Source organism: Amphibalanus amphitrite, unplaced genomic scaffold (genome assembly GCF_019059575.1).
Source record: "Amphibalanus amphitrite isolate SeventyFive unplaced genomic scaffold, NRLGWU_Aamphi_draft 000229F_arrow, whole genome shotgun sequence".
NCBI classification, from domain to species: Eukaryota; Metazoa; Arthropoda; class Thecostraca; order Balanomorpha; family Balanidae; genus Amphibalanus; species Amphibalanus amphitrite.
Window position 1 is genome coordinate 176,988 of NW_024881724.1, and position 21,479 is coordinate 198,466.

General features: G+C 52.0%; 3 protein-coding genes across 7 annotated transcripts; 2 read left to right on the forward strand and 1 right to left on the reverse strand.

The window, feature by feature from the left end:
• Positions 1-78: 78 nt before the first annotated feature.
• On the forward strand, positions 79-10,021 carry LOC122385736 (plectin-like). Of its 5 annotated transcripts, XM_043374202.1 has the most exons (3): positions 110-225; positions 2,623-2,712; positions 7,233-10,021. In XM_043374202.1, exon 3 carries the CDS (start codon positions 7,340-7,342, stop codon positions 9,716-9,718), a length of 2,379 nt encoding a protein of 792 aa, XP_043230137.1. In that variant the 5' UTR covers positions 110-225; positions 2,623-2,712; positions 7,233-7,339; the 3' UTR covers positions 9,719-10,021. The 5 variants fall into 5 exon arrangements, with proteins under 5 accessions (XP_043230135.1, XP_043230136.1, XP_043230140.1 ...); XM_043374200.1 differs by lacking the exon at positions 2,623-2,712 and having other exon boundaries at positions 79-230; XM_043374201.1 differs by lacking the exon at positions 2,623-2,712 and having other exon boundaries at positions 88-225.
• A 310-nt stretch (positions 10,022-10,331) lies between these two features.
• On the reverse strand, positions 10,332-19,189 carry LOC122385738 (basic proline-rich protein-like). The gene is made up of 10 exons (XM_043374207.1): positions 19,102-19,189; positions 18,940-19,070; positions 16,483-16,563; positions 15,601-15,701; positions 14,021-14,209; positions 13,321-13,672; positions 13,134-13,194; positions 12,363-12,606; positions 12,104-12,134; positions 10,332-11,778 (listed from the first exon to the last, which is right to left on the reverse strand). The coding sequence occupies exons 2-10, from the start codon at positions 19,039-19,041 to the stop codon at positions 10,939-10,941; spliced, it is 2,001 nt and encodes a 666-aa protein (XP_043230142.1). The 5' UTR covers positions 19,042-19,070; positions 19,102-19,189; the 3' UTR covers positions 10,332-10,938.
• A 310-nt stretch (positions 19,190-19,499) lies between these two features.
• LOC122385743 lies at positions 19,500-21,440 on the forward strand. The gene is made up of 2 exons (XM_043374220.1): positions 19,500-19,787; positions 20,074-21,440. The coding sequence occupies exons 1-2, from the start codon at positions 19,694-19,696 to the stop codon at positions 20,787-20,789; spliced, it is 810 nt and encodes a 269-aa protein (XP_043230155.1). The 5' UTR covers positions 19,500-19,693; the 3' UTR covers positions 20,790-21,440.
• Positions 21,441-21,479: the final 39 nt, after the last annotated feature.

Consider the following 21,479-nt stretch of genomic DNA (forward strand, 5'->3'; position numbering starts at 1 on the left):
AATTTTCACATTTAAATATTTTTGTAGTGCACACAATATAAAAGATAAAAATCTTGATTCTTATATTTCTGCTACCGAGCAAAGTAAACAAAACTTGAAACAAGCCACGCTTTTGCTTTTTTGTGTTGTGCTGTTAACGATAATTTATTTTGTATTTTTTCAATACAATTAGTGTTCCGCTGTTGTTACCGCTTGGAAATATTCTCACAAAACACTACGAACATAGTGAGGTGATCAAAACCTTTTCTATTTGTGCATGCTTGCGATACGGACGGGCGTTTTTTGGCGTGCGTGCGATGCGGGCGGTTTTTTTTTGCGGAGTTTTTTTTTATTTTTTCTGCGGTTTTCGGCGGGCGGGCGATTTTTTTGCGGCATTTGCGTTTGCGTTTTGGCGTCCGTTTTGCGCGTTTTGCGGTGTTTGCGTTTTGCGGCGGGCGGGCGGTCTTTCACAATTAAAGTCCCAACCTTCGGATCCGCAGTGCTGTTCGATAAGCGCTGCCCGGGCCTATTTGTGCATGCTTGCGATAGTACTAGGGGGGGGGGGGGGGTCGTACGTAACCCCCCTCGGTTTTTCGCCGATAACTCGCGTAAAAAGCGGCCGATAGCGACGACACTTTCAGTACCCTCGAGTTGATCAATTTTACACCTACCCTGAAAATTTTATGACCCTGACCCAAATGACCTTTGACCTGTGACCTACTTTTCGAGACCATGTTTGGCCGGAAACGGAATCGCAATTCGGATTTCGGCGTATGTCGGCTCTCATTAGCCGCGCGTTTGCAGTCTTTTCGTGGTTTCAAGCGTTCAAACATGTGAAATGGTGTTGGTCCCATGCATTAGGGTGGGTGTCAAGGTCACCTGAAGGTCAGGTCAGGTCATTGACCTATGACGACCTCGGTTCACTTTTTCGAGTTTTACATGTTTCTAGGCCAGTTTTTTTTTTTTTTGCTGGCTGAATTCGAATTTAGCAACCATATGAACATTTACAAAGTAGTTTTGGCGCCTTCGTAACATGGTACGAAGTTGTCAGAGGCGGTTGACACCTACCACGAATACCCGGCAGGACCCCTACTGTTTGACCTGACCCGACCTGGCCTAAATGCATTAAGACATCATCTGTGATCAAAACTACCATGATATTCGTGATCAGCAGTAGCACCCCGAAAAGCATCACAGCAGCCACACTTTACGACGTTCTAACAGGTCCCGATTTTCCCGACTTTTGGGTCATTGACCTGACCTGGAAGGTTAACCAATGACCTAGGACCTTAAATTTGGGTATCATCGGCTTCCTCTCGTCACGGGTAACACGCTCGTTTTTTCCGCGAAGCTCTAGCTCGGTCAGGGGCGAAACGGCAAGGGTTAAAATTTATACATTTACGTCTGGAAAAACACCAATACGGGCGAGGGTTAAAATGCCAAAAAAAAACGAGCTTTACGTTGGCGGCTGTGAATTCACAGCCGCCAACGTAAAGCCGTTTCAGTTTAGGTATGCCGCAAGGCAATCTATAGATGGCGTCAGGGGGACCGTCTGTTTTGTCATGTTCTGCCTGGGTACCACGATTTACCGTCCTCCCTCGTCAGCATCCATGATCCAGCTGTGTAATGTGTTCCTAGTTGGCTGTGATGTCTGCATTCACTTACCTCAATGTATCGTGACCAATCTCAGGGAACAGGTGCGCTGAGTGCGCCGCCTCCATTTCAGCACTCAGAGTCAGACGTCGTGGTTGCAAAACTCTAGTCTCTCTTTGCACAAACAATGGCTAAATACTCTGGATTCAAACCGTGCGTCGGCACCGACTCCTCGGCAGTGCGGTGTGATTGCCAGCGATACCGTCTATTGACGACTGTCGGGCGTTGGGGAGGAAATGGAGGGCGGATACCGACAATTCAGGGACTCCAAGCAGAGCAGAGTCAATTCGCGGACATCACTCGTCAGCAGAGGTAATAAAATCATCAGGAGTTATTAAACGCAAAATAGGTCTCTTTTATGAACCCGCGCCTCGCTGGAGCTCACGTAGGTATATAGTATATACTGCTTTGGATGGGAACTGACCCATATTACTCGGCTACTGAGTCAGGCATAACGACAGATTTGGAAACTTATCAACTCGGGTCTCAATTTAGTCGATCAGGTTTTCTTTCAAAACCAAACCAAGACTCATGAACGTTCTAACGTCATTGCGCAATACTGAGCATGAAGTTTTTTTTTCAAATGCCGTCCTGTGAAACGCAAGATAAGCATGATCCCATAGCACTTCTGCATTGAGATAATGTTTGGCGCATACAGTCTACGGACAGCCATTCATTGCGACACTTATCCCCCGACGCCAGATGCTAGCAAATAACGGGCCTGTATAGGGCCTTGGGTGGCGGTGGTTCGAAAATCTTATCGCACTGTTCGTGGTCGTGCTTGCTGTAGTTGCCTTTGCGTCTTGCGATCGCTCTCGGGCTTTATACACTCGGTCTGGTTGGAGTGCCTTGCACCTCTCCGGCGATGATGAATACCACTTCATCGTACCATGCATGCTCTTTTTAATCTACACAAATATTTGGTATGCTTAGTTAGCACAAGCATATGCTTTTTGCATGTCAGTCTGTTAAAGTTTTGCGCTGTTGCAGTTCAAAGGTTCTCGCCGCTGTGCAGGTGTTGCATGGCTTTTGTGACCTCAGGGGGCTGGAAAACCAGGATTGGCGCACGCTGCGGTCTCGGTGACGTGGTGGCACGTGCTCAACACACCCTTAAGTGGTTTCAACCAAATCTGCTTACTAGAGATCAGAGCGCTATTGCATAAACATAAGATTTACGCCACCGGAGTAGATCTTAACTTTTTTACGAAACGGCCATACTCTACGAAACACCGTATAACCTGTTGCATAAAGGCCGTGACCTACTTCGTAAATATTTGGAAAATCTAGGTATGACGTCATACATGAATGAAAATAGTGCCGGATCTCAGCACGAAATGCAGAAGAATGGTGACAATAATGAAAGCGATTAAAGTTCCAGTGTACTGAAATGTGTGAATCACGTTGTCTGGATAAGTGGTTCAAATCACCTTGAATTGATAGCGACTTTAGAAAACCTTTCGTACTTTTCAATATTCATGCGCCCTTCCACATCAAGCGGCGGTCGGCTTGGTAAACAACATCGATCGTGGCATCTTGGGAGTGTGGGATATTCTAAGATCATAGATAATTTGCCCTCACTATGGGTTTCAGTCGATATTCTACATAAATTTGCATAGAACTGAGTGCACTGTATCCGTCTAGAGCAGTGCCGTAGCTGCTACTGCCACCTTTCGCCAATTAAGTAAGCTGAGATTTGTACACTCGCCGTCCGGTGGTTGCTAGGTAGGACACGAAAGTAAACAACATTCCAAAGAAGAATTTCAAGACAAGTGTCCAGCTTGGCTTGCAAGATTGAACAAGATCATCATTTGGTGGCTGAAAATGAAGAATTAAGATAACCAGGGCCCAGACTAACAAGTAAGTTTTCTATCATAGCGAATGGTTAGTGAACAATTGTCGGTTCATTGGCAGCACACTGCTCACTGCTCAGCCCTTTCAGAACAATCGTGAGCTTTTTCAATAGTTAATGGTTAAAGCTAATGCCGCTACAATTCCTGATCTATATTTTCTTTTGGTGTATTTTGAATTTGGCATCGTGTTTATTATCCTCAGCCCTCAATTACTCGCAACATTCCAATGCTCTGTCTTTTCTTCACCATTATTTACAATTAGGTATGTTGAAATGCCATATCATATTGATATGGTGTCAGGTGTCTTATCATTAAAATCATTTAAATATCCACAAAATTACGTTTAATTATATATTTGCAAGCAACATGCTTTCGCGCGTTGAATTAGTAGGCACAAAACATAATGCATTTAAGCTAGGTATTACAAGATGAATGCCTACCTATTCGTCTGTGGGCTTGCGTGATATTTTTTCAGTTTCAAACGTAAGCATTAAGGGCATATCAGCATAGCATCTAGATACCTACTGGACTATTCTGAATCTGCCAGTGAATTGCTGATTACTTTCAATTCACAGGCTTTAATTAAATGACATGGCTGATTAAATTTAATTAAATGGCACTGGCTAAAATTGGCTAATTAAATTTAATTAAATGCACTGGCTAAAATTGGCTTTAAAAAGTCAACTTTACCAGTATAGCAGGGCACAGTCACAGACCTTTATGCTTGCATTCAAAGAAGGCTGAGAGCGAGGAGATACATGGTGTCATAAAAAGTATATTATTCGCTCGATTTACTTTTTCCGCCCCTGTCTATATGTATCGCCTCTTTCCTGATTCCCTCAGTCCTCTCTCCTATTTCATGCTCTGTCAGCCACTTTGCCTTCGAAAATGATCTCCTCTCAATCCATTCGTTCTAGTCTTTCTGATACTTACCGACATCTTTATTTCTGTTTCAGGAATTTCTATCCGAGTTCGTGGAGGAGTCTTCTGACCACGGCATTCGGCTGTTCTACATGAAGGTTGAAGAATCCCGCTGGGTTCAGCCGACAGAGGGCTCTGATAAATCGCCGATAGATGGCGGCTGCTACGCCAAGAGTCACTACCTTCGTTGAAATCGTCCTATCAGCAGCGTCTTATCCCGGTGTTGGCGCACTCGGGAAAAGTGAGGCTGTGCAAGCTCAGCATCATTTGTTCCCTTTTTTAAAGCGCTCTTCGTGTTACGATTACAGTGACATGTCAAGTTTACGTGGGTCTCTAGCTCAACTTGAATCGCGGCTGTATTGGTGCACAGACGTTCTCTGAATACGTATGGTACATACGTGCTAGAATCTGAGGCGAGTGTATTTGGATGTTCACTAAAATCGTCAACGGAATGTGGGAACCAGAAATAAACATCGACACGGCTGATATGTTTGATGACTAATGCGTCTGCAGTTCCTCAAACGAGCTACGAGCGTGGTCTAACGTCAGTCACCACCGTTGTAGTACAATTGTCGGGTACGACTATGCTTATATCATGCTATCGCATTGGTTGAGAAATGAGAGGTGCGGTTGCAGTCTTTCTATAAATTGTTCGAGGATAAGAAAGCATCAGTGTGTTAAGGAGTTACCGTCATATGCATTCATAACTGTATAAGGACTAAAAAAGTTGGAATTCGGCGTCAAACAGCTGCAATAGCCGACTTTCGGCTAAAATCTAAGAAGCCCACCCCCTCCGTAGAATATTTTACGATTTTTACACACTTGGCACATCTGCGACATTTTCTGCGCGTTTCGGCGAACTACTTTTTCTTAAATCTTAACTTATATGCAACAGAAACCCCCAAAAGTTACGTCACGTGCTGGAGTAAATTCCTTGCTCTCCGTACTATTTTCAAGACCTTTGTGAAACAGATTGGCGTAGAATAAGTACGATTCTAAGACAATTCGTAAAATATCCGGTGTCGTAAGTTTTATGCAATAGCGCTCAGCGCGCAAATTTTATAGCTTAGCTCTCACCTAGTAGTTCCTTCGCAGAAATAAAACGAAACATCCTATTATGTTTGTTTGATAATTTCCGACGTGAGTGAAGTGCCTTTATTTTTATAAGAGGGAAAAGATCTTGTAGAAGGATGTAATTGTAAACCTCCAATCTACATTATTACGGAGCGAGCGAAGCGAGCGGAGTCTTTACGGAGCGAGCGAAGCGAGCGTAGTCTTTCCTTAGATTAACGGAAATTTCTGAGTATGAGCGGCCGGCCGGCCGGCCGGCCGGCCGTGGTCACGCTTTTGCGAGGCTTATATCTCAGCAACCACTTGACCGATTTACATGCGGTAATTTTTGTAGGGTAGCTTCATTCCTTCTACCAAGTATTGCACTATTCCCGATGCATGTGGGTGACCCCTTATGCACGTGCCACGTGCAAAACCAAGAGGTGTCACTTTTGTAATTGTTGCAATATCTCGGTAACTACTGCTGGGCCGATTGCGCTGAGAGTTGGAATGTAGGTAGGCAGTTAGGCACCCACTAGGCAATGCATATCCATGTGCCAGAGTTGGGGTGCTGCTGCACGTGCGCACGTGCAGGGGTCGTTTCCAGATCTCGAGAGATCTCGATTGCGCTCAAATTTGGTACACGGTTACGGAGCAGTTAGTAGGGTGCCGTGCACAAGTCAGTTGGGACCCATTCTGCACGTGCGCACGTGCAGGGTGCCGCTTCCAGATCTCGAGAACGGCTGGGCCGATTGTGCTCAAATTTGGCACATCGCTAGAGACCGGTTAGTAAGGTGCCGTGCACAAGTCAGTTGGAGGAACCCCCTCGCAATTTCGCACGTGCAAGGCCCACCCTCTCGCTCGCTCCGTTAGTCGCCACAAAGGCGTTATACTGGTACGTAGAATAACGGAAATTTCTGAGTATGAGCGGCCGGCCGTGGTCACGATTCTGCGACGCTTATATCTCAGCAACCACTTGACCGATTTACATGCGGTAATTTTTGTAGGGTAGCTTCATTCCTTCTACCAAGTATTGGACTATTCCCGATGCATGTGGGTGACCCCTTATGCACGTGCCACGTGCAAAACGAAGAGGTGTCAGTTTTGTAATTGTTGCAATATCTCGGTAACTACTGGGCCGATTGCGCTGAAAGTTGGCATGTAGGTAGGCACCCGCTAGGCAATGCATATCCATGTGCCAGAGTTGGGGTGCTGCTGCACGTGCGCACGTGCAGGGGTCGTTTCCAGATCTCGAGAACGGCTGGACCGATTGCGCTCAAATTTGGTACACGGTTAGGGACCAGTTAGTAGGGTGCCGTGCACAAGTCAGTTGGGACCCATTTTGCACGTGCGCACGTGCAGGGTGCCGCTTCCAGATCTCGAGAACGGCTGGGCCAATTGTGCTCAAATTTGGCACATCGCTAGAGACCGGTTAGTAGGGTGCCGTGCACAAGTCAGTTGGAGGTACCCCCTCGAAAGTTCGCACGTGCAAGGCCCACCCTCTCGCTCGCTCCGTTAGTCGCCCCAAAAGGCGTTATACTGGTAATACTTTAAAACGCACAATTCTTACTACGGCGTAATCTAAATCCATTGAATAACGTAAATTTACGTTATTGAATGGATCGGGGCATTAATGCCCCGATCACCGACAGTCTACACAAGAGTGAATAATGAGCACGTATCTGGTCAATCAAAATATACAAGCCTCCTTGTTTTGTTTTTGAAAATGTTCCTCATGAGGATCTGGACGCTTGTTTATACCGTGTTATTTTGTTGCAGTTTGGTTCATTGTCAACGACCGATCCCACGTTCCCGCTCCGACCGCTGCCGCTGAGTAGAAAGCCCGCGGTCTGGTGAGACGGCGGAGGACACCGCCGGCTGGGAGCATGTTCCACCAGCAGCGCTGTGAGCGGCCCATGGCTGCCTACAACAAGGCGCTGGAGCACCGCGACCAGGGCGACAGTCTGCGCTGTCAGCTGACCGCCGAGGCTGACAAGATCCTCAAATGGAAGGTGTCGGCGGAGATCAGTCGGCAGCAGCAGCTGACACAGCTGCGCGAGGCCCAGGAACAGCACCAGGCGCAGGAGGAGCGGCTGCGGCGGCTGCAGGAGGCGCACGGCGCCGCGCTGGCTGCGCTCCGCCAGCAGCAGCAGCGCAGCGGAGACGTGGCTGATCAGCTGCAGGCCACGCGCGCTGTGGGTGCCGTCATCCAGCAGCAGGCGACTCGGCTGCGCGCCGCGCTCGACCAGTGCGAGGCGGACACGGCACGGCTGCAGGCTGACCGCCAGACGCAGACGCAGCGGCTGGACCAGTTGCAGCAGCAGTTCAGCGAGCTGACAGTGCGCCACCAGCAGACGGTCGGCCAGCTGCGCGACGAGGCCGTCGACGCTGAGCGCGTGCGAAAACAACGCGAGCAGGAGTGGGCCGCGGAGCGCGAGCGGAATTCTGCGGCGCTGCAGCGGCTCGAGGAAGAACTGTCGGCGAGTGCCGCCGACGCCGAGCGACTGCGGGTCGAACAGGCGAAACTTACGTCAGCCATCGATACGCTGGAGCGGGAAAAACTGCTGATAGGAGAGGAAATGCACCGCACGGAACTTGAACTTCAGCAACGCAACGACGAGCTGGAAACACTTACTGACGACCTGGCTCAGAGCCGTGCCGAAATGGAGACCGCTTCTGCCGAGCTGGAGCACACTCAGTCGGAGCTGGCCAAGGCCCAGGAGCAGCTAGATGAAGCTGCTAAAGAGAAAGCCTCACTGGAGGGCGGCCTACAGCAAAGTCGGGAGGAGACTGCCAAACTGGAAGCGTCCCTGACTGAAGTGACCAAAGAGCGGACAGATTTGAATACTCGCCTGGAAGAGGAAACAGTCACCCGTGCTCGGACAGAGTCTGAACGAGAGGCGATTCGTGAGGAGCACAGGGCGACAGAGGAGGCGCTGAACGCCGCCCGTGAGCGAGTGGCCGCCCTCACAGAGAGCCTGGCCAACGCGGAGGCCGAGCAGGCGCGGCTGAGGGAGGAGATGGGCTCAGCCGCCGGCCACCACGAGTTCCACGCCGCGGCGCTCCAGCAGAGCGTCGCAGACCTCAAGGACGAGCTGGGCAGAACGCAGGCAGAGGTTGTTCGGCAGAAGTCTGAGCTGGAGGCGGCTGCAGAGGTCGCCGCAGCGCTGAATCGTACCGTCTCGGAACTGAAAGAGGAACTGAAACAGCGCGATACCGAGCTGGATACGAGCCGACGTGAGCTGGAGACGACCCGCGGTACCATGGTGGAAGAGCACCAGTCGCACGCTCAGGCGCTGCAGGAGCGTGATGAGGCGCTAAAAGAGGCGGCCGCCGCTCGGGCTGAGCTCGAGACCCAGTGCGACGAGCTGCGGCGGCAGCTGGAGGAAGCGGTCGGCCGGGCCGCCGAGCTCGAGACGGCCCGTGACGAGCTGACTGAGCGGCTCGGCGCTGAACAAGAAGCCGGCCGGCAGGCGGCGGTCGAGGCCGAGCGGGAGAACGCCCGCGTCACCGCACACGCCGAGCACCGCATACAGGAGATGACGGCGCTACTCGACCAGTACAAACAGGACACCGAGAGCCACGTCAGCCAGGCGCGCCAGGAGACCAGCGAGGTCACCGCTCAGCTGCACGAGGCGCAGGCCGAGGCCAAGCGGCTGCGGACGGCGCTGGAGCGCGTCAACCGCCGCCACCCCGGCCCGCCCGTCTCGGAGAACGACGACTCGTCAACTCAGCCCACAACGCCCAAGTCCACCGTGCCGACCACGCCTCGAATGAAGACGCCCAGTACGCCCAAGACGCCCGTACAGCAGGTGCTGCGGCCGGAGCAGACGGACAACATGCCGTCCCGCAGCATCCTGCGCGCGCCGCACTCACCCTGGGTCAGGAAGCGGCGCGTGGTCTTCAACGAGGAGGACGAGGTGCGCTCCCTGGCCAGCTCCATGTCCGAGTCGTTCGCCGTCACTGACGAGTTTCTGGAGACCAAGTTCGCCCGTATGCAGTCGGGACGACAGCCGGCCGGCGAACGGGCCAAGCCGGGCGGGCCGCCGGCCGTGTCGGCCGTGGCACCGCTGCCCAGGACGACGCCACACAAGGTCGATCGGGCGGCCCGCGCCGCCGAGATCCGCCAGGCGACCTGGAGCAGGGAGGGCGCCCCGCCGCCGGTCAAGATCCAAAAGGGAAAGAAGTTCTTCCGGAAGCTGCACAACCCAGACGCTCAAAACGCACAGAGCGTGGCTTTCGACTCAGTGTTTGACTTCAGCTGAGCTGTGACTGTGGTGTATGTTGATCGGTTCATGGTGAGTTGTTACGACGGCACCCCAGATGCGAATTATGTTGACAGTTGATTTTCCAGTTGCATTGTTCAAGTCGCGTTGTTGAGATTTGGAATGGGCTGGCCGTTTGGAGAATCACTCGCAGTGCTATCGTTTGTTCGGTTGTTGAGATTTGAGCGCGGCGCCTTGCGATGTGCGTTTAAACACGCCGACTGAGACGGGCTGCCGCCTTTGTCCTCTCCCGTGGTTTACAACCCTGAGTGCCAACATTAATAAACACATAATAGCATGTCAGTAGGTCACTGCACTGTGAGCCCGGATCGGTCGTGTTTATTCCCCGGAAGCTAATTTTACCAGCAGAGAAGGTTTCACACCACCCGATAACTAGTTAATTCAACAGCGCTCGAGAGCCATCAATTACCACACAACAGCGTTTTTAAAGTCAGCTTCTGACGGCACTGAACCCCAGCTGAAGCCCAGCGGTCTGTCGATAGGCCGTTCACAGCGTCACAGCACAGAGACTATGAACATTGTATTCGTCTTTCCATCAGTCAACTCCCGTTGATCTTAGCCCAGGTTCTGATCGAAAAGTTCCAAAACAAAGTTCAAGCGCTTCGTTGTTTATGCAACAAAACATGACCTTAGGTTAAGAAAACTTCAAACACAGGAAAGGTTAGTTGAATCTTAAATACAAAGTCACTTCTTATCTTCCAGTAACGAGTCACGCTGTAGTAAGGAAACGTCAAATTGATACATAAATACAGTTAGTACCTATAACAGACGAGCTCACCGCCAGCACCAATCCCGGTTTGCAGTTTGCGGGAACCATAATCGCACCCACCTCGCCAACAGAGTCCACATGACCGGGAGAGAACATTGCCAAGGCCCGCACGCGGCTGGCTGGGTCCGCATAAAGCCTCACGGCCGGAAGCCGGTGTCATACTACGAGGAAACGAACTCGTAGGAAAGAAGCGTAGGTGCTGTACAGGAATCGCACTATACAATAAAGGAAGGGGCGTAACTGAACATAATTCTCTCAAGCCTGCTGCCACACCTCGAACCACAAGCCAACCTCGCTACAAAGTACAAACTCCCGCCGCGTACTGAGAGGGACTCGCGAAATAGCCCGCGACATTGTTAACGCAGCATGCAGTACAATAGCGCAGCTCCCGCCGCCCCGCCTACATTTGATAACAGCTACTCGAATTGCATTAGCTACTAGCCACTGGCGCCTCTGTCGCTGTCGGTAAGGGTGCCGCTGGAGGCGGTTCGGCTACAGGGGGTTCTGAGACGGGAGAGCTCTGGGGTACGGGGGAAGCTGACGACGGGACGGCGGGGGCTGGAGACGGCTCCTCTGCCGCCGGGGAAGGGGCCGGTGCCGCCGGGGCGGGGGCTGGTGCCGCCTCTGGGGCGGGAGCAGAGGCCGGTGCCGCCGGGGCGGGGGAAGGGACCGTCTCCGCTGGGATGGGGGCAGGGGCTGGCGCCGCCTCTGGGACGGGGGAAGGGGCCGCTGCCGCCTCCGCCACTGATGTGTCGGGTGTCGGTGATGCGCTCTTCTCTGCCACTGCTGGCGCCGGTGAGACGGACGCCTCGGAGAGCACTGTCTGGCGGTCGCCGGCGGGCGGCGCGGCGGCCGAAGGCACTTGTGAAGGAGCCGGCTCCGCGTCTGCCGCCGCCGGGGAGGCGGCGGCCTCCGCTGCAGCCGGTGACGGAGCGGCGGCCGGTACCGCTGGAGCTGGGGCGGGATCCACGGCGGCGGGCTCGCGCACGGGAGCGGCTGGGACAGCTGGGGGCGCCCCGTCCCCCACGGGACCCTCTCCCGCCGCAGCCTCTGGCCGCTCCCCACCGTCTGATTCCGGCGGTGCGTCCCTGAGAGGTGCCGACGGCCCGCTCTCGGGCGAGGCCAGTTCGCCGTCTGAGCCAACTGAGCCCTCCGGCGGACGCAGGATCGGTATGGCCGCCTTGGGTCGCTTCTGGAGCGGCTGGGCGGGCGGCGGCACCTGCGCCTGGGTGTTGTAGTAAGTCACCCCGCCGCTCTCCACCACCGGCAGCTGCGGAACAGACGGGGAGGGAAGGTATTAGACGATGTGCTGGAACAGAGCCAGTGCTTACGAAACAGGAAAAGAAACTGGAACTGGAACCAGCCAGCACCAAAGGTGGTACTGTTCTCGAACGTGACGAGCTTAATGACAAAACTTATCGACCATTGAGACCTTCATCACCTCTACTGAGTTACTTATTCACATGAAAATATCAAAACTAACTCAAAATACACCTAAGTAAATATCCAAAAAGTCCCCACCGCTCATCTTTCTTAGGTAAAGTAATCACCTAAAATACCACCTTCCCCGATATCCCGTTCCTTGTCCCACTCACCATCATATCTGGCGGCGGCTGGACGGGCGGGCCGGCCGGCGCCGGCGGCGGCGGGAACCCGGCGAACGGCGGCGGGGCCGGCGGACCCTGCGGCGCCGGCGGGAACCCGGCCGCGTACGGCGGCGGCGTCTGCGCCGCGCCGGCCGCGTACAGACCCGGAGTCACAAACGGTGCCGGCGGCATGGGCGGGGGCGTGGAGTGGTCGCCGGCGTACAGCGGCGGCCGGCCGGGCGGCGGCGGCGGCGGCGCGGCGCCGTACCCGGCCGCCGCCGGCTCGTCCTCGTAGTACGACTGACCGTGCTCCTGGTAGGCGGGCGGCTGCTCCTGGTAGGCCGCCTGCTGGGGCGACCGCTCCGGATAGCCGGCCGGCTGGTCCGAGTACCCGGTCTGACCGTGCTGACGCTGACGCTGAGATGAGTAGCGCTTCGGGCGAGACATCTGCTCCTGCAGGCGCGGCGGCACCTGACTGGTGCGCGTACCGCCGCCCCCACCACCGCCGCCACCTGAGGGGAAGTGGCAATTTGAAATGATCCACTATCACAATGCATAATCTATCAACACACTTGGCAGCATAGCAAACCATCGTATATCCCTCCCATTTCAAACCTTAACTCCAGACACCACCCGTTCCGTCGTACCTATCCTCGAGATACTGAAACCCTTCTCCTCCACGCCGCAACCCTCGCTCCAGGTTAGACAGGCAACTTTATCCCACGCGGGCTGCTCCCTAGGAGCGGCACGCTCCTCCCGAGGGAGCGCACCCGTAGCCGGGTGCAGAGAGTACCTTGGGGCTGGGTGGCCTGTCCTCTGGACGGGCTCAGCCCCGGCGACTCACTAGGGTGCCTGCCCAGACCAACGTCAGTCCTCCCAATTCCAATCAGCCTTCCGGCTCTGAAATGGTCTCGTTGGCCGGAAAGGGCCTAACCCAACAAAATAACAAAATCCAGAGACCCAGAGCAATGATCAATCCACATCAGCTGTAATTATTCGGTTCTATGTATCCGTATCCATCAGCCGACAGCTGACTCACCTCGTCCCCGACGGCTCTCCTGACCCTCGATAGTCATCTTCTTCACGCCCCTGCTGAGCTCCTGCTCGTCATGAGCGGCCATTCTGGGCGGGGCGTAGTCTCCCGCTCCACCACCGCCGCCGCGGGGTCCGCCGCGGCCGGGTGCCGGCGCCGCCCTGCCCCTGGCGCGGCCGCGCGCCGGCGGCGCCTCCCTCCTGCGGCCGTCCTCTGCCGGCGGGCCGGGCCGGCGCGGTTCGGCCAGCTCCACGGGCTCGCGGCGCGCCGGCGGCTCGCGGTGTGGCGGCGGCTGCCGGGGCCGCGGCGGCTCGTCCGAGTGCTCGCGGCGCGGCGGCGGACCGTCCCCGCCGGAGCCGCGTCGCGGAGGTGCATCACCCAGCTCAGGGAATTCGTCCTTGGAGGCGGTCGGCGGCGGCCGGTGAGGGCCGGAGCCGCCGCCCCGCCGACCGCCGCGGCCCACCCGTCCGCCCCTGCCGCCGCCGCCGGACTTGCCGTAGGCCTCCTCGTCTTCCCAGTTGCGTGTGTATTTGTTGGGACCGCGCCTGGAAACATGGATAGAAGTTTCATGAACTAATTTGGCCATATCCAGTGCCAGGATATGTCCAGAACACAAGCTTATAACCAATAGAGCACAACAATGAACGGAAAAATTAAACGGTGCCATGCGTTGTAACAATCGAAATAACGGCCTACTTTTGCGAACAAGTCGATCTTATCACTTATCAGCTATCACCTGAAGAACCCAATACGAAACACACAACACCTTGGTCATAATAGCAACAAGAGCAATGAACGGCAACAAACCCTCACAAGCACAAAGTATCATTTCCACTCATCCTTCTTCCCACACATAACAGTTCGTAATGCCATTTGAGCCCCAGCTCACTCACCCGTATCGTCGGCGGCGGCGGGCGCGCGGCGCCAGGTCCTCGCTGCGGATATCGTATCCGTACATGGTGACCAGCTCCTCGTGCGACTTGGGCGCCTGCTGGCTCTCGTCAAACTTGTCGTGCTGCCACCGGTCCGCCTCCTTCCAGACACGGCGCGTCGGCTTCGGCTCCGGAACCTTGCGGTCGCCGCTGGAGGGACGGTAAAAGGGTTCAAGGTGATTAAGAAGGAAGTTAAAGGCTAGCCTGTGCGATTGATGCGAGCATGCTTCCATGCATTTGAATAGGCTCTCGCATGCGATTTCCTGACTGTGGAAAGAGTCTGTTTCAGGCTTAACCCTCGCCGGCACAGGGGGAGGAGTTGATGCAACCCCCCCCCCTAAGTTTTTTTGCGAATAACTCGCGTAAAAAGCGGCCGATCGCGACGAAACTTTCAGTACCCTCGCATTGATCAATTTTACACCTACCCTGAAAATTTCATGACCCTGACCCCAATGACCTTTGACCTGTGACCTCTTTTCTGTGACCATGTTTGGCCGAAATCGCGGTTCGGCGCATGTCGGCTCGCATTAGCCGCGCGTAAGCAAGCTTTTCGTGGTTTCAAACGTTCAAACATGTGATTTGATGTTGCTCCCATGCATTAGGGTGGGTGTCAAGGTCACCTGAAGGTCAGGTCAGGTCATTGACCTTTGGTGACCTCGGGTGACCTCGGTTCACTTTTTAAAGTTTTACATGTTTCTAGGCTAGTTTTTGGAGCTGAATTCGAATTTAGCAACCGTTTGAACATTTACGAAGTAGTTTTGGTGCCTTCGTAACATGTTACGAAGCTGTCCGAGGCGGTTGACACGTATTACGAATACCCGTCAAAACCCCTACCGGTTGACCTGACCTGACCTGACCCGACCTGGTCTAAATGCTTAAAGACATTATCTCTGATCAAAACTAACACGATATTCGTGATCAGCACCCCGGAAAACCACGTAGCAGCCACACTTTACGACTTTCTAACAGGTCCCGATTTTCCCGGTTTTCGGGTCATTGACCTGACCTGGAAGGTCACCCAATGACCTAGGACCTTAAAATTGGGTATCATCGGCTTCCTCTCGTGACGGGCAGCACGCTCGTTTTTTCCGCGAAGCTCTAGCTCGATCAGGGGCCAAACGCGAGGGGGGGTCGTACCCCCCCCCCCCCCTTGTGCCGTCGAAGGACTCAAAATGGCCTGTGCCGGCGAGGGTTAAGAATGGTTAGCTACATCTTCGCAGGTCGATGGGGAGGAGAAAATCGATCGATTCGAAGTCAGGCGTAAGTTAAGTCAGGTGTGTAAAATCGCGCTTAGCTGTAAGTATGTATAATGCGACCCAACTTCATCGGAACACGACAAATTTATCCTGCCAATAATAAAATATCTGTCTTCAACTACACAATAATTCTCGGCAAGAAGTGCCGGTGTCAAACAGCTGGAAAACGGTCCTAACTCCTAGCTCTGTGCATCGTCAAACATTCTCTGTTACTCTAGTTATGATCGATGATCCAATACCATGATACAATTTTCTAATGTGGTGCTACAGTGCTACTTTACTCACTCTTCATCGCCGGCCCGATCGTCATGCTCATAGAAGTTGCCCTTCTTTGGGATAAACTGAGGATTCTTGCGGTCCTCGTCATCGTCCAAACTTTTCTTTTCCTGTAAAAATGATAGGAGTTATCCATAACCTAAAAGGGCCATCACCATCTATACTTTGATCTAAGAAAAACATGAAATGTTTAGTCATTTCCTTATAGCCATTGGCACTGTTTGCATGCTCCTCAGTAACTTTCAGTTACTGCAATTCGCTGGTATGTTGTGCAATGTGCATCAGATGCTTTTGCATATATCATGTCAATATTCACTTCCATTCACTAACACAGTCAGTATTATATTTTATGATCATGAGAAGATAGCCTACAGTGATCACTGATCACCACATGACAATAGATTGCCAAATCATGATCATTCCAAGATCAATAGGCACCACTTGGGATCTGGGCAGATCTCTAGGCACCACTTAAGAAATTGAGAACATTTCAAAAATAGGTAGTGTACCAGAACTTTCAAAGGAAGCTATGCTCTTGTCAGAAAATTAAGGAAGGTGTCAGATTATTCCAAACTCATCTAATAGATCCTAGCCCCCAAGATGTTCCACTATCAGCATTAGATCAAAGACATCATTCAAAACATGGTTTTCACTGAGCAACAAATCCATAATTACAGACAATTGTTAACACTGGTTTCTGTGGACTATAGTTCTGAAAACAGGTAAATAATGTGGTTTGTAAGCAAACAGGTTTTGGAAATGCATAATAATAATGAGAAGATGAAATACAGGGCTAAGAAAGCCCCCCCCCCCCACAAAAAAAACTTTAAAATACAGAAGCTGGCTTTAAAAGGTTTCTGAACCAGAAACCATTAACATAATGATCCTCACCTCAGATTGAGCTGGGCCAGCCAGCTCCTCTAGACTTTGGGCAGAATCATATATTGAGTGTCTCCCCTCCTCATCTGAATCCTGTAACACAAGCCAGACAAGGGTAACACAACATGTCAAAATTATGCATACACTACAAACCAGCATGTATGTATGTATGTATTGATCTAAAATCCATCCACATAACATGGTTTTTCAGGATTCAGCGTCATGCACAATACAGTAAAATGCAAGAAGGCAATAGGCACTGGCAGATAAAATAAGACAACTAACTGCACTAAAACCGGAATAAAACACAGCACCCCAAGATCTCAGGCTTCGCTGGCCGCCACTGCGCGGCGAAACGCGGTCAGCGTGGGCTGCTCCCTGACGGCCGGCGGCAGCCGGTTCCACGCGGCAGCAGCGCGGTAACTAAACGTTCTCTGTGTGGAAGAGAGCCTACACTTCTGCAGCTCCAGGGCGCCAGCTTCTACAGAGCGTGTGACCCGGCCAGACACCTCAGAGCGGGACACAAACATGCGGCGGATGGAGAGAGGGTAAGCTGGTATGTGGAGCGCCTTCCACACCTTCAGTAGGTCCCTCTCCCACACCAGCCGCTCCACTCTGGGCCAGCCCAGGGATGCCAGAGCCGGCCCGATCCTCTCCCGACGCCGCACGCCTGTCACGATCCGAGCACTGAAGTTGATGAGTTTTTGGATCCGAGTGAGTTGATTTTTTGTGGTTCCGCCCCACACCGAAATGCAGTACAGAATGTGAGGGAACACGTGGGTCTCAATGAGTAACTTTAGCGTTTCCTGGTCAAAATGGTGGCGGAACTTGGAGAGGGATATGAGGAGGGCATTGCACCTCCTGACGATGTGACTGATGTTGGCGTCCCAGGCCAAACACGAGTCGACAGTCACCCCCAACAATTTGATGGTTGGTGACGGTTTTAAGACTGACTCAGCTATGCAGATATGGAAGTTTTCGACCTTGCTGAGAGTCTGGCGGGTTCCGATGAGAATGAAGTCGGTCTTTTGAGGGTTCATTTTAAGAGAATTTGAGCTAAACCAGTGTTTCATGACATCCAAGGAGTTTTCGACACGTTGTTTTAGTGATGCTAAATTTTGAGGGTCAGGACGCGAGTGATCGAGCAGCTGGGCATCGTCAGCATATGCGATCATCCGACAGTCCGGTAGATGGCAGTGCAGGTCGTTCGTTAGCAGGCTGAAGAGGATCGGCCCGGCTATGGATCCCTGCGGAACCCCGCAGGGGACCGGCAGGACTGTTCTGCCGCCCCTGACCAGCTGCCCGCGGCCGCCAAGATAACTACCAAACCAGGTCGGGTCGATCCCGTACCACTCCAGCTTGCGCAGGAGGACGCCGTGGTCGACGCTGTCGAAGGCCTTGCTGAGGTCAGCTGCCGTGACTGAGGAGACCTCTCCCCGCTCTGAGTTCTGGCTGATCCATTCGACAGCGTCGAGCACGGCGTCCTCCGTGCTGTGACATGATCGGTAGGCGTACTGGTTGTAAAATAAAATGTTGTGGTCCGATAGGTACCGCGACAGTTGGTCACACACAACCTTTTCAACAACTTTTGACAAGTGAGATAAAAGTGAGATCGGTCTGTGGCTAGATGGTTCGTGTACATCACCGCGTGGCTTAAGGATCGGCACCACCTCGGCAGTTTTCCACGCCTCAGGGAAAACACCTTTGGTTAGGGACACATTCACAAGTCGCAGCAGGTGGGGGCCAATCACATCAAAACAGCGCTTCACCGCACCGAGTGGCACCCCGTCCAGCCCCACCGCCCCAGACGAGTGCTAGATATGCTAGATTTTTATTAGTTGCATGCAGTGTGCAACTAATAAAAATCTAGCATACCTATAAAAATATAAGCCACTAGGCACTAATCAACTCACTCCTAAAGCTACTGAAAGGTGAAAACACAAAATACTGAGCTGGTGCCTGTTGTGGACAAATCTGACAGGACACCGGTGAAATCAGGGCGCCTGGGGCAATTAGACCAAGGCTCTTGAAATTAAATCGCACAAACCACATGACAATTAATGTGTAAAAGGCATTGAGAGGGGGAGAACTTCTCAATAGTCGCCTCGCATCACACATGACCAAATATGCCCTCCGACACCCCGTTTTCACAGGCATCTATCAGATAGAGTGAACATAAATGTCAATTCACTGAATATATACAGACAAAAATGAAAAAAAAATAAATTACGATCAGCTTTAACACTTTTAACTTACTAATAAGTAGAATGGCGTTACTTGCCGCAAATCGCACGGCACATCAACATCCAAATAATCTATTTTCAGCATCTAATGATAGTTTTAATAGGAACCTTGGTTACTTGGTGGAGTGACAATTTAATATTTATTTCATATTTTTAACGAGGTACATCACAGCACGAATAATGCTAGCAATAACATAAAATATGAACCACTCCAGCTTGAGATTACCGTCAAAGATTTCCTGCGGCCACCATCAAGGGAAACGTCCGATCCAGACACATCATCCGATCCTATGGTGTCCGTATTCCGCTTGCGTCGTCTTTCTGCCATTTTGATTCTAAAATCTACTCAAGAAACACTTCTTTGTGGGTTAGGGTACTCAAGAAACACGTAAAACCAATAATACACACACTTCTCGTAAACCAAAACAGGCGTGGCCCAAGCGTGGCCGAGAAAAACGAGAGCGCCGCCGCTCCCAAAAAGTAGCCGCTTTCTTTGCGGCGTTTATGGCGAGGAAGCATGCTGACTGCAAGGCCCTATATACCGCTGACTGCGGAAAAGTGGTTGGCGATAATCCGTCGTAAGCTTACACTTCCTTGAGCATCTTGATCAGCTGACTAGCCCGGTTTTTCACGAGTGGTCTCGGATATCTCGAAAATGTATAAAATATTTTTAGATGTTTTTCACAGTATTCAAGTAAATTTGTTCAAACTTCAAAATTCATGAATCAAGTTTGTTTCAAAAAACCATAAGACGCTAGATATTATTTTATTTTGTAAGCATAGCTTGTAAAATCATCAATCAGCTGTACGCACCGTACGCACAAGCCACTCATCTGAATATCTGTGGGCGTTGCTAAAAATGTCCTCCCAAATTCTTTGGATGTTTGTTTGAATGGTGGGAGCCTAGGGGCAAAGGCAATCAAGAAGGCAATAAATTTGGCAATAAATACCATGTGCGGTGGTTGTGTAAATTATGACAAATGCTAATTGCTGGTATCATTTGGCCAAGTATCAGTATCAATGAATTGCTCCCATTGCAAAGTCCATTCGAAGTTATGAAAGGTTTGAGCCGAGGTATGTGTTTGAATGGGATCCTTGTTTACAATAATCACTTAAACTTGTTGCCTTTATTGAAATGGTACCTATTGAGTATTGAGCCAAGCATTTACTTCCAGCCGGATGATTTGTTGTTTTGCAAAGGTTTGTTTTAAGAATAATTTTAAATCTTTAGAAAATGCTGAGGCTAGAGTATTTTTGGCAAAGGCAAAATTATCTGCATTCCATCCAATCTGTTAAGACATAGGTACCAGATTGAGACATCTAATATCAAGCTGACATGTCTTGCTCCCTCACTCTGCAGGTGGCAGTGAAGTGCCCCACAGGAGCTCCAGTGCCATGCCGTCACCAGCTGCACCGGAAAATGGTCCCGCACCAACACCATCACGAGCAGTGTACGGCTTTCTGCTATTTGTGGCCAGTATACTTGCTGCTCTTGTGTACCTGAGCTGGGCACTGGTGCCACCCAGTTGGCTGCTCTCTCTGGGTCTCGACTACTGGCCACAGCAGCTGTGGGCATTGACAGTGCCCACCACCATTGTGGTGGCCCTGTTTCTCTTTGTGCTGGTCATCTACCCTTTGCTTGGTCTGGTAGGCGCTCCCAGTCTGCATGACCCGCGAGTGTATGAAGACGAGTTCAGTGTGACTGCGGCACCGGCCGCCCCCGGCGGTATCCCTCCCGTCTGTGACATCTCGCTAAGTGAGGTGTGTCGCCACCTCTACCTCGACGGGCCAGAGACTACGGTCGTCGGCCGGGACGAGTGGCCTCCTCCCCCACCAGACTTCCCTCCGGCATCACTACAGCACAGAGCGCGCAGGAGACAGAGCGAGCGCCCCTGGGACGCAGACAGTGACCTGAACCCTATCCCGCGACTGCGCAGCCGCAGCGAACGGGACGCCCGGCAGGCGGAGCGCGGTAACGGCGACGTGCGGTGGCGCATCCGCGGCGAGCTGTGGCGCGCGCGGCGCCGGCGTCTGGATGACAGCGGTGACGGACTGTCAGCAGAGGATGACAGCTGACACAACTCACGTGCTAACTGCTTAGCGAAGGGGCTGCCTCAGCAGAGTCCCACAGTGGCAACTGGCACTCATGCATGTTCGAAGAACATGACGGTTTGCCGTCCGAACCGTGCACCGGCTCAACGTTTTGTGATGATGGCGGACCAAGCGAGCGAGACACTGAGCGTTGTCATCGCAAATGTGATATTTTTTTGTGATCAAAGGCCGTTTAGTATGGTGACATCGAGGCGCAACTGTGCACCGCTGCTCGAAATTTATACACGGAAGTTAACTTGATTGATGAGCCATGTTGAGGCTCATCTAAATCTATGAGCCGCCGAGAGGTTCTCAGGATTTGTTGCACCGCTTGCCATTTCATTTTTATCTGTTGTGAACCGTTCACTGTATTGGTATTAGCTCCCGTTGTTCAGAGGAGGATGCCATTGATGCTCATTGCGAACGCAGTTACCGTACTTACTAGTCATCTCATTCCTTGTTATTTAGTATGATCGGTCAAATGTTGCTCACTCAACCAGCGATAAGGTATTTGTAAGCCGTTCGCGACGTCGTGCCATGTTTTAAATTGAAATGTCTGCATTTGGCCGCGTGGTTATGCCGTTGCTTCGCTATCACCCAAGCATTACCAGAAATAACGGAATAACTGAATGCAAATGAAATGCCTTTTTCTTCAATTAACAACACCTATCAACT

What these genes read in the sequence shown, in the direction of transcription:
- LOC122385736 (XM_043374200.1), top strand. Translation starts at nt 7,340, where the DNA reads ATGTTCCACCAGCAGCGCTGTGAGCGGCCCATGGCTGCCTACAACAAG.
- LOC122385738 (XM_043374207.1), bottom strand. Translation starts at nt 19,041, where the DNA reads ATGGCAGAAAGACGACGCAAGCGGAATACGGACACCATAGGATCGGAT. An exon ending in AGGACGGCCGCAGGAGGGAG is followed by an intron (nt 13,195 to 13,320) that starts GCGCCGCCGGCG and finishes CATGACGAGCAG; the next exon opens with GAGCTCAGCAGGGGCGTGAA. An exon ending in GGAGAGCCGTCGGGGACGAG is followed by an intron (nt 12,607 to 13,133) that starts GTGAGTCAGCTG and finishes ACTTCCCCTCAG; the next exon opens with GTGGCGGCGGTGGTGGGGGC.
- LOC122385743 (XM_043374220.1), top strand. Translation starts at nt 19,694, where the DNA reads ATGCTAATTGCTGGTATCATTTGGCCAAGTATCAGTATCAATGAATTG. An exon ending in TATGAAAGGTTTGAGCCGAG is followed by an intron (nt 19,788 to 20,073) that starts GTATGTGTTTGA and finishes CTCACTCTGCAG; the next exon opens with GTGGCAGTGAAGTGCCCCAC.